The sequence below is a fragment of the Ischnura elegans genome, chromosome 8, assembly GCF_921293095.1.
Source record: "Ischnura elegans chromosome 8, ioIscEleg1.1, whole genome shotgun sequence".
In the NCBI taxonomy this organism is placed as follows: domain Eukaryota; kingdom Metazoa; phylum Arthropoda; class Insecta; order Odonata; family Coenagrionidae; genus Ischnura; species Ischnura elegans.
In genome coordinates this window covers 36,569,881-36,582,185 of record NC_060253.1, presented here as the reverse complement: position 1 = coordinate 36,582,185, position 12,305 = coordinate 36,569,881, and the positions used below count along the sequence as shown (strand labels likewise).

The 12,305-nt window shown below is 36.8% G+C and overlaps 1 protein-coding gene across 1 annotated transcript in view; it reads right to left on the bottom strand.

Annotated features, from left to right (window-relative positions):
• The window catches only part of LOC124164127 (sodium-coupled monocarboxylate transporter 1-like), a 40,753-nt gene that overhangs the window by 12,830 nt on the left and 15,618 nt on the right, over positions 1-12,305 (bottom strand). Inside the window, exons 7-10 of the mRNA XM_046541310.1 lie at positions 11,690-11,844; positions 8,101-8,241; positions 7,063-7,171; positions 4,614-4,723 (exon numbers count right to left, since the gene is read on the bottom strand). Of these exons, the coding sequence (XP_046397266.1) occupies positions 4,614-4,723; positions 7,063-7,171; positions 8,101-8,241; positions 11,690-11,844 (515 nt within the window). The remainder of the gene's footprint in view (positions 1-4,613; positions 4,724-7,062; positions 7,172-8,100; positions 8,242-11,689; positions 11,845-12,305) is intronic.

Genomic DNA, 12,305 nt, shown 5'->3' with positions numbered 1-12,305 from the left:
AATTACTCCCAGGTCAACCTGTTAGGTGTAATGATTTCAAACATCTTCAAACTCAGTGAATCTTAGTAGAATTTGAAAACTTTTTATATGGCTCTGAAGAATGTTTGAGACATTGCTTATGATCGCACAGTTTGTCAAAACTATAAATTAATAATATCTAGATAACAACAAAAAACAAACACGTCACGGAATTACCGTGACGGAATTACCAATTGCTTCTAGTTTCAATCTCAAAACATAGGGCCATTTAACTTCTAACAACTCTGAATCAACAGTCAAAAAATTATGAATAGCTAAAACAAACAAGATGTAGCCTCTGCATACTCAAATAACAAGTAATGACATAAAGCAATAGTAAAAGGTGAAAAATATTTTTGTTCCTTTGCAGTAATTTTATATTTTACTGTCCATTCACTGCATTATGAAAAACGTAACTAGTGCGCTTTCCAACCATGTGAATGTTAGGCTGATGATCAAGGTGAACGACGTCCATTTTTTCAATCCAGCATCTGTCTTCTCTCTCCGGAAATATGTACACCGTCCCATTGTCGCCATTTCGGCGTTGGTGCAGTACCTCATAACAATCGGAATCTTCATTTGATACTGAAGCTATTGGTGCTACATTCATAAGTTTTGTCTTCTTGCTACTGTAGCTTGCCAATATAAAAGTTCCAACTGCCAAGGTCTTCACGGAAGCGATATCTTACCTGATATATTTTTTTTTTGGATTTCTGAAGGCTGAAAGGAAATGTCTTGTAGTTTATTGCTTCGGTATGTGGTTTGAGTAAGACAGTATGCCTGTCTACAGATACAACATTATGGGTATTTCTGGGTCCCAACATGCTGGATGAAATATCTACCATCTTGGGTACCAGAAATGTCCAGATGGTAGATGACATATGACTTTCCCATCGTTCCTAAATTTCTTTTCTATTGGCCTATAGTCCATTACTTGAAATATACTTCGTTTTTATTCTCTCATTTTTTGCACAACAGAATTCAAGCAAAGTCTTGGCTAATGAAATCTTAGCTACTCCCGATAGTATGGCAAGTCTTGCTTGTCTTTTGATTTCACCTCCATTTCCATCCACTGCATCTTTACCATGACTACTGGCAAAGAAATTCCACTCAAGTTCTTGTAGAGAAAATAATCCATCTAACAAAGCAATGTCTTCAAACCAGTGCCTCTGCTTGAACTGGCTTGCTGTCCCATCAGAGAATAATTTTACTTTATTGACATGTGGATTCATGTCGCGTAGTTCTTGAAGTAATAATCTCAAAGATCCATCTACTGCATACTCGTCATGAGTCAATTTATCTGAAACGATTACAAACGATTGAAAAGCATCCTGGGTCCATATACAAGCCGTAAAGAGAGTAACTTGCTGGTGGTTCCAATGAGCCGCTTGAATTTCATTTTGGTCGATTATTGTAAAGTTCTCTGCGAGATCAAATTGAATGACTACTGTCTCCTTGTCGCAAATTAACTTCGCATCCTTGAAGGCTGAACTTTGCTTTCTTTTGACGAATGAATGCCTTTTGAAATAAATCATTCGATTTTCGAGAACATTCAAACTATCTTCAATTGTACCCTCATGAATATTTTTTTCATTTCTGATTCCTGTATTCTCCCTTTGTTCCAATCTGACTTCAGTCTAGGGATTTTCTAACAAATCACAGAAGTTTCTTAACTTGACTGCACATCCTTCACATTTACTTATCATACAGGATTCTACTTCTTGGTTACATGAAATAGCGTCCAAAAGAAGTCTGAATTCAGTGGATACAATGAGTTGTGCATCTCCTGACTTTCACCGGGACTTTCAACAAAAATTTTACATTTTCATGGTACTTGCATGTACAAGTCGTGAGAGGTATATCCTTAAAGAGGTCAAACATTTTATGTACAGAACTTCGGAAATCCACATTTGACATCCGGATGTTGTTGCCTTGAATAATAGTATGCATCTTTCAATGTCATAAGCATATACTGTTTCTGATGCTTTATTTTGCTGCCATCAGGCTGCCTTGAAATCACGAAATCTTTTTTTCCTGGACACATCCAACTGATTGAATCTTGCAAATAGAATTTCTGAATAATTTTTGCAATATCATCATCATGAGTTACCTTTTGGGTCTTAGGAGGAGATGGTTCACCATATTGTAAGTTAAGATATTGCAAAACTCTCTTAACTTTACGCGGACTCTTTGGAAGACATTTTTTTATTCTGCTTAAAGCTTTTCCAAGACTTTCCCTACGTATGGAGATATTAAATTTGAAGAGGTTTGGACATCATTACTTGGTTGGGTTGTAGATATTCTATTTGAGTCTCCTAGTTTCTCTGATGCACTATCTCTCAATTTTTGTTTGAAACGGCATTGAGCTAATCTATTTTTTCTGGTCTTTCATTTGCCTCTTATTCATCTGCTGTTTCATTCTGAATTTCCTCTTTCTATCCCTTTTTTTCATTTCTTCATGTAATCCTGCTTCTTTTCTTCTCTGTCTACTTCTGCAGATGTTTTTGCCATATTAATCTATTACACTTCTACCTGGAAATAATTAAATGGATATGATAAAGAGTCTAAGGATAGTTTCTAGTGGTTAATTTCCATTTATGTGATTCAATAAGGAAATGTATAGATTGATTTTTATTGCACGGCCTACTCATGCGCATTTGCCATATGCGTAGCCCATTTTAAATAATTTTTTCACATGGTAGAGATAAGGAGACTATATTCAACCGCACTTACAATATTTTCAACAGCTCACCTACAAATAATTAATCTCTCTACCTAACATAACCTAATTATAAAGCTAATTATATAACCTGAAATATCAGCTCAGAGGTTGGCGACTATGCAATTTATTCAAAACAGCTAACTAAAATGAATGCTTATTAAAACATGCATCAATTAATTTTAGGTAATGCTGTCACAGTAATTCCGTCTCGCAGCGATATGGCCTCGATTGAGCATTTTTGAGAGAACCTAATATTAAAACCTTAAAGGTTTTCAGAACCTACCTTTCCAGGAGGAAAATTAAATCTCTATGTTATAAAATGGTGATAGAATAAAAATATTAAGAGTTTCTGTGACGGAAATATCATTTATGCATGTGCATTAACATTTTAAAGTCTTTATACAATGCATATTTAAGTTGATGTTTGTTTTAAAACGTTGCCAAAGCTATACAACATAAAACACACAATTGAATAAAACACTGTTTACCTTGTTTGTTGATATATATTACTCTCTAAACTGTGATGAAATAGTTCATTACCAATCTGTGGCAGCCATCTTGAATTCAACAATAACCAAATGAGTAATTAAGTTATTTGAACAAATTAAATACCGATTTCATAAAATTCAATAATTTAACTGTTGATTTATCAAAATAAAATATTTCTAGCCTAAATTTAAATTCGGGAGAGAAAAAGTTGACATTTTCATGGAAATGCCCGTATCCTTTCCCTTCCGCTCCTATATCTATCCCCAGAGGAGATAGCGGGCTCCTCATATTAGCGGCGCCTTCTATCTATATTTTCCTTCCCATAATCCTCCCTTCGTTTATCCGCCTTCATTTTATTCGTTACCCCGGACTCCAGGAATGTATCCCCGCGGACCCGCCCAGGGTTACTTCGCCGTTAATTTTTTAAACTCTATTGAATGTCTATCTATGTGGTTACTCAAACCCCAAAATGTTTTTGGCCTCGTTAACAGCTGCTCGCCATCCGTCTCGGTCCTGCATCAGTTCCAGTATTACGCAGAGCCTTTGCATATCTCTCTGTACATGCCTCGGAGTCGAATGAAAACAACAGATCTAGACCACAGCTTCGTTCAAAGGACTACTGAATGTGGTAGAGATAAAAACAAAAAGAGCAATACTTATCCGTTTCATGATACGTCGCCTACTTCTAGCTCTATTCGTGACGGAAAATCGACGGCCTTAACCCTTTCGGAGCTAAGTTGATGACGTTACGAGCTCATGTCGTTCGTGTCACCGCTTTACTCCTCCGCCTCGCTCATTGGCGTCTCGTGGCTCGTTGTCATTTGTACTGTAGTGAGCAATTACTTCCCTCAATAAACAGTTCTCTCTGAGCAGGTTGATAAGCCTTAAGTCTGATGACGTAACCAACTCATGAAAAGTTGGCGGAAACTTTCTTCTAGCCTGATTTTTACTTACGAGATGATGGCTGAATGGGAAGATTTATTTTTAGTCGTAAATCATGTTTCTCTTTCATCAACCGTATTATTTTTACCATATTATCTCGGTTGCTTAATGCTTCATTATCTAATACGACTTTTACTCTAAATTTTATAATTGTTTTTGTTATGTTGGTGGTTTATTTTCACCTAACTATCTTTGTTCGCATTATATGTTATATAACGAGTTGTGTAATTAACAATGAACCCCGCTGTAAAATGATTTGTAAATCTAGGTGCTCTTAGGAGAGTTACTCAGGGATAATAAATGTTATGTAGCATAACATTATATTATATTATATTATATTATTACGTCAAAGAATTGCGACCTCGGGACTGACTGAGCGACACCATCATTATGGCATTGTCTTTTCCGTTCTACTTTCGGGCCGAACAATTTTGTCAGTTACCTGAGAGCAGCGCTGAACATTCCGGCCACAAAAAGACCCGGGATCCCTGGCACGTGTCCCGAAGTGTCCATCACAAGGTACGGCAACAGCTGGTCCGGGTTGGAGATACGCTGTGAGAGGGCAAGTGCAAAAGGATGGATGTTAAATGCCTTAGAGGACAGAGAATGAGAACCCAAGGGGAGTCCTTAGTAGGTTACAACGCACCGGGGCCGGGACCCAGTACGTTGACGTTCGGGGAGAGTCAGATTGAGGGGTATTTACATGTAAGAGTAAGTTCCTTCCAGTGTAACACTCAATGGACGAGCATATTTTGACAAGAAAAGTGATGAATAACTCATTATATTCTCTTAACCCTTTTGAGTGCCTACCGATTTTCCACGCACTATGCCAAAAGTGCCGAGGCATTTTTGCTGATTTTGCAGTAGGTTAGGGAAAACAATTAGGTCTCAAAAACAAGTAAAGGTATATGTTCAAAAACTTTAGGAAATATTAATTATATGTGGTTTCACCTTTTTATTATATTATTTGACGAATTTTTGGTAATATTAGTTAATTTTTATAATTTGAAGAAAATAGTTAATGTTAAAATAAAATGAATATTGAAAATTGTATGATTAGTTAATTATCAGCATCTAAGAGTGACATTGCATGAGGAGCCCGATAGCGCTCCCCGACACTCCAAGGGTTAATATAGAAAATGTGAAACCGGAAGTTCTTTCCGGCTGTAGGGACCACATCATCAGGTTAATCATCCTAAAAGGTTATGCTTTTTTCAACTCATATGTGAAATGCATGATGTGACCATCGAAAGGGGTCCTCCATGAGGTAGGTTTGTCACACGAATGCACAAAACAGCACATTTCCGCGAACTCCTCATATATAATTCCATATATACGACCTGATATAATTCCCAGTACGAACTGACACGCCCGCGCACCCGTGGAAGGGGTTGGAATGGGAAGGAAAAAGGAGGGAGGCGCCGCCGCGATATGAGCCCGTCGACGCCTCCAGGGTAGGGATAGGGATGGAAAGGTAGGATAGGGAAATACCAACGCCGCCATGAAAGACGACAGGGCCCACTATTAGCGAAACCATTATTTGTTATGCCAACGATTTTGGATAGTATTAGAGGACAGTCAATATGAGTCACAGTTTTATAATAGGGAATACATTTTTTTCCCCGGCGAACAATCGCAGTAAAGTTTTCTCGGGTTGCGCACCGGATCAGGACCTCAATATCTCCTTCCTTGTCACAGTATGATAAAAACTCTCTAGCCAGTTCTAGTTCTAGAAAAAATATGACCGCTTGAAGGAGTGATCGCTTGATAGGAGTTTATCCTATAAATTAATAAAAACATTGCGATTCCCAAACAGGGATAATAAATATAATTTTTTTAAAGCGTATACTTGAGACTATGGTAAAAAGCCGGATTAACGCTTTTTTTTTAATGGTTATGGAGGAAGTCATGACTACTTAGGCAGTCATGGAGGAGATTACCCGGTAGAGCAACAGAGCAGCCTTCACTACCAGCATTCGCTAGGAAAGTATCAGATATTTTTTCCATGGTTATAGCGCTTTTTTTCTTGAATTTATTTTATTATAATTTTAATATTGAAGCCCTCGGAAGGACCCCATTGAAGTGCCGATTTGGTGCCTGTCTAGTTTTGCTTTTGGTATAATGGCTTCAAATTTAAAAAGGAACCAGGTCCCTCCAAAGCCCTCACAACGCTATGAATAGTTTAATGAATACATATGGAATTATATATGAGGAGTTCGCGGAAATGTGCTGTTTTGTGCATTCGTGTGACAAACCTACCTTATGGAAGACCCCTTTCAATGGTGACATCATGCATTTCACATATGAGTTGAGAAAAGCATTACCTTTTAGGATGATTAATGTGATGATGTGTTCCCCACAGCCGGAAAGAACTTCCGGTTTCACATTTTCTATATTAAGAGAATATAATGAGTTATTCATCACTTTTCTTGTCAAAATATGCTCGTCCTATGAGTGCTACACTGGAAGGAACTTACTTATACACGTAAAGATCTATCTTTAAGAGCAACACAGAGAACATAATATTAGAGCCACACGATATTCTCAGGTCCGATGGAAGCGATAAATTAAGAGAGATGTTTTGCCGAACGGATAGATATGGGAATTCGTTTTTTCCCCTGAACCATAAAGGACTTTAATAAACGCTAGTCCCAACTTCGTTAGAGTACTTCTTTTTTTTTTAGCTGTAAACGGCTGGTGTCCTAACACCCCCTGCCACACGCCTTTTAGGCGGCTTGCGGGGTATTATGTAGATGTAGATGTAAATACCCCTCAATCTGACTCTCCTTGATGTTTTTGGGCAGCTGACAGGAAATGTTAACTGAGATCTAAGTGGCTCGGTGAACCTCGATGGTGGATAGTACTGATTGATATGGGTGCACGTCACTCACCTTGGCTCCTATAGGGTCACAGTCTCTGTAGAGGGCGTACGCGACCAGGCCGAGGTAGGTGAGGAAGGTGACCATGACGAAAACTCCCATGCCGTACAGTAACAGAGCGCTGGCCGTCAAATCGAGAGAGAAATTTCAGTGATAAATGAAAGTATTACGCAGGATTAATATAAAAGAATGGTGAGAGGGTTAAAATAAAATAAGAATAATTATTTCATTGAATTTCGGTGTGTTAGGAAATTTAAGGATCGCAACAATATATTTTCAGTTATGTTTGTAGACTAGCTTTCTATGAGTTATATCTATCGTCGCATGTCCCCTCAGCTAGGTTTAGAAGTCAATCACTTAGTTAATACCATTAATTGAAATGCAGCTGTAGCAACTTTACAAAATTTATAATATATCCAGGGATTTGTCAAAACAAAAAGTTAGGATATTGATCTCTCATGGAATTGCCCTGTTGACATTTTTTATCAAACTTAGAATTTAAAAATGGTGAATTTACGTTTTTTCCCCTTAATTAAGTTCATACAATCCCAAAAACCGAAGAATCCGTGTTTTAAGGTTCATTTGTCCACCAATTAAGCTAATTTAGCAAATTCTTAATAAAATACTGAAAGACTTTTAAGAGACTTAAGAGAGACTTTTTTCACAAATAATCGCTTTTTGTACGACTTTTTTGGTAAAATCAGGGATTTTTTCCGCCCTATAGTAATGACGTCACCAACTCATGCAAAATGGGAGGCAACTTTCACATTTTCTTCTGCTATTTTTACGGCAGAAAGGAAAGCGAAAAACAAAAGGGATTTTTTTTATGACGTGACATGTCTTTCCGTTCCAGCTACCGTTCTGCTAATTCAAATACGAATTCGGATCTGAGTGAATGAACCTATACGGTCAAAAATTTCATCTGCCAGAGGAAAATAATTAAAATAGCTTTTGATTGATAAATTTCTTTGTAAATTTGCCCCCGAGTTTTTTTGTCAACTCGTTAGTTATGGAAAGGAATGAGTGAGAGGATTGATAAGTGCGACTTACATTCTGGCGTGCCTCTTTGACGGTAGGGAGACGTATCGCTGGATCATCGCCTGGTGCATGGACACCCCCGAGAGGCAGTAGACATATCCGCCGAACAAAGTAGTCCATAACGAGTGGCGGGTCGTCGGGCTCGTATCCATGCTGGCGCAGAACGTAAAATTACTTATTGGCCCATGGTGATGGCAAATTAGTGATGTTTGCATTAAGTTTCATTGTATCCTTTGTAAGTTTAGCTGAAACAAGATCAACATGACCTTGTTTCAGCCAAAAATTCATAAAAACCTTATGCCCTCTCATACACGCAAGCAACTTGTATCCTCGTTAATATTCCCCCATATTGATTACTGCTGCCTTGTATATAATGACCTAACCGAAAAGATTAACACCCTGATTCAACGGCAATTAAACATGTGTGTTAGGTTCATTTATGATCTTAAAAAAGATGAACATATATCCCCTTATTTCTCTAAATTAGAATGGCTTAAAGCAAAAACAAGGAGGCAATACCTGCTTGCCTCTTTTTTATACAAACTTTTTAATTTGCAAACAGCCCGAATACATTATGCAATTTTTTCAGAGTAAAGAGAAATATCGCAATGTTGTAACTAGATTATCTGCTGATTTTTTAATTGTTCCTCAACATCGTACCACTGCATTTGATAATTCATTTTCAGTTGTTGGGACAAGGCTATGGAATGGTACTCCAGAACCAATTAAAACCGCAAAATCGCTGATATATTTTAAAAATCTAATGTTCACTAAAATGCTATTACAAGAAAAAATGTAATTGCACCAATATACCACTATATTCTGTTACAATTTATTTTTTTTTTTGCATGTATCTTATTCTTCTGTGCACTGAGCTCTAATATGAATGTAAGCCCTCGTATGTTCTTAGTGGACCATAAAGGTCCAAGAACAATAAATATTTCTTTATCTTTATCCGTTAGAAAGCTATTCTTTCTATAATCAAGTCTACATCAAAAGATACCAATTAAAAAATTAAAGTTTTGCTTTTAATACCAAACTTTCATGACTTGTACTTTACATTTATCTGAACACATCAACATAGCATGCATGAGTGAATAATAATTAAATCAATATACATCTAATGTATAGATAATAAGTAATGCTGAAATAGAATTAAATCTGATGAAAATTTTCAGCCTCACCCACCTCGTTAACCGATGTTAAAATTAAGCGCGTCACTTGAGGAGTGATAAATAGGGGTTAGGTACTTAGCTAAAAAAGGGGGTCACTTTTCCATCATCTTCAGGCCTAGTGTTTATCTTTATATAATGTCCTAATAACGTAATCCATTGAAGGAGCAATGCATTGGCGGATTTTAAGGGGGGAGGGGATGGGGGCACGTGTCCCCCCCTAAACGCTGAAAAAATAGACGAAATTTTTATGCGGTTTCATTACGTTCGTTTTTTCGTGTATTACAGAGCCACAATTTTTTAATTTTATATCAAGAACTTTAATGTTAAAATTAAGAGAATATTTCATACAGTAATTGTTGTATCTTTTTTTTATTTCAAGTATGAGAAGATCTTTTTCCCGTCAGACCCTTTTGCCTCCCCCCCCCCCCCCCCGAGAAAGAAAAACCTGGATCCGCCCCTGGAACAATGTTTTCGAATTGACATTGAAGGGCAAAAACGTGCTCTTACAACACAGGCCGTGCATGATTGGGTTATGTTAATATTTTTTATCAACTGAATGATAACGAAAATAACAAATGCGTGACGATAAAAAATTTTAGAATCTTCGTTATTTTTATAGTACACGGAAAAAAAAGTTTAGTTAGAACTATTGAATTCTGATGAAATTTATCAAACTTTTGGGTTCATATGGAACATTGAAAAATTAAGTAATTATTACCAAACGAGTTTGATAAATTCTATCAAACTGATTTGGTAATTGTTACCGAAATGGCTACAGCAGTTCGAAACTATCAAAATCGAAAGGGTAATAAAACCGACATAGCGTGCACATGTGAAAGATTTTCAACCCAGAAAACACTATTCTGATTGAAAATCATAAAATTAGGAGTTTGACGTAAGTTTCTGCAAAAGAAATTTTAAAAAAAAGTGGAAAAATAACAAGCCTGCGTGAAGCATTGAACGTGGGCCCCCCGCGTGGTCTAACAACTAGTCTAAATCGGTTGCCATAATAAATACTTACTTAAACGCTCTAATATATTATTATTGTAAGTATTTAACCTTTGTTTTGAAATGTGAATAAGGTGTGACTACAGTTTCCTTTTGTATGCTTAAGAGGAATACTTGATGCACACAATTGCATTACGTAGTTACTCCATATGAATATCTAGTGCAGATGCGCAAGAAGACTATTTGCTGGCTTTTTACATCGATATAGAGATGGCTTTAACGTGCTGGGTGATATCCTTAGCATGAATTGGGTCTAGTATCACGGCTTTTATCACATGTTATTAAACATGATCGCGAATGATTATACCTCAGGAATACCTCTAATTAAAGTTTTAATGTGTCGAAATACACAAACATCTCCTTACAGCTTTAATATCTATGATAATATGCTATTCAATCAATGTCTTTAATGCACCAGCTAACGGGTAGTAGTGCAATTTAAAGCAGAAAAAAAAACAGAAAAATGAACGTAAACAAAATTAAAACGTTATCTCCATCACAAATAATGAAAACAAAATCATTTCTACCAACCTATCTTTTATGTCAGACCTATTTAAGAATCTTTCAACTGCAAATGTGTATTGGTATAAACATAAGAGGAACGATAGACCGTTCGATAGATTACGAAACACTTGGTAAATTCTATCAAACCTAATTTGCATAGCAATGTAGAGTTTGATAATTTTTACCAAACAAGCAATCACCTTCGTAAAATTAATCATAACTTCGATAAAAGTTACCAAACTCAGAATCGTATTGAATTAATTCGGTTATTTTTACGAAACTCTTCCGTACAATTGACCAAATTATGCAATACCAAAATGTTTGATGATATATATCAAGAGCTCACGCTAGCGTTTAGTAAAATAAATCAAGTACTTAATAATTTACGTCAAAGTTTAAGTATATTTAACAAAAATACTCCCTATCACACCAGTTCGATAGTTTTAATCAAATCTTTTTTTTCCGTGTACTTTTGCACAATGGCACGAAGCAGTTTTCCTTCAATCGGTGCAAGATCTGAAGATTTATGAACTTTTTTTGCATAACGAACTTTTATCGCTCATCATAACTACTCATTTTCATTTTTATGGTCAAAAGCAGTGGTATTGGCGATTACTTTCCACTATAGTTCCTCGCTTAAAACTGCTATTGATGCATTTCAGTAACAAGTAATGAAGAGCGATATCTTGTACTCGCGATTTTTAGCTGTATATACTGAGGTTAACGATTTTTTTTCGCGTTTCCGTAATGTATACAATTCCATTGTCGATTTGTTTTAATTTTGATATTCAGCTGTAACCACTTAGGCAGACAATTCTTCAAATGTGCATGTACTCCATTCTTTTCATTTTACTCAGATTACAGGCTATTGATTCCTCTTGAAATCACGGCCAAGTGATTCTGTCAACACTCACTTGAACAGCTCCATCCTGTCGCCAGCCCACCCTTGGCTCCAGATCACGTCCACCCCGCCCGTCGCCATAGTGCTCTTCACGGCGCTGAACATGAGGGCCACGTACACTAGAGCCATCTGGAGGGTGTCCGTCCAAACTACTGCCTTCAAACCGCCCTGGAAAGAGAGGATGCGATTCACATGCTTGTGCAAAGCACCTGAACGTGTTTTTAGAAGGGTTGGTTATCAACTTTATGCTCTAATGAGCGAGAACATCCATATTTATGATTTTTACAGTCTTTATATCAACTCACCAACCTGTCTGTTTGTTTGTCTGATTGTTTGTCTGGTACAAATCTTGTAACTCAAATTTGACTCACTTCCTGTGAAGCAAAAACGCTGAAATTTTGCACACTTCTTCATTTCCGATGACAATACATGAAAATATAACTTTTTCTCTCCAACCCCCCTTTAACCACCCCCCAGTCAACCCCCCCCAAAACATGTTTTTGATCTAAGAAGTTCCAAATGGTCGATTTTCGTGTTTCGTGGCATTTTTAACATAGGGGTAGGCATTTAAAAGCATACGGGTGGCATTTTGAAACATAGGGGGCTTACCATTCACTGAAAATTTAATA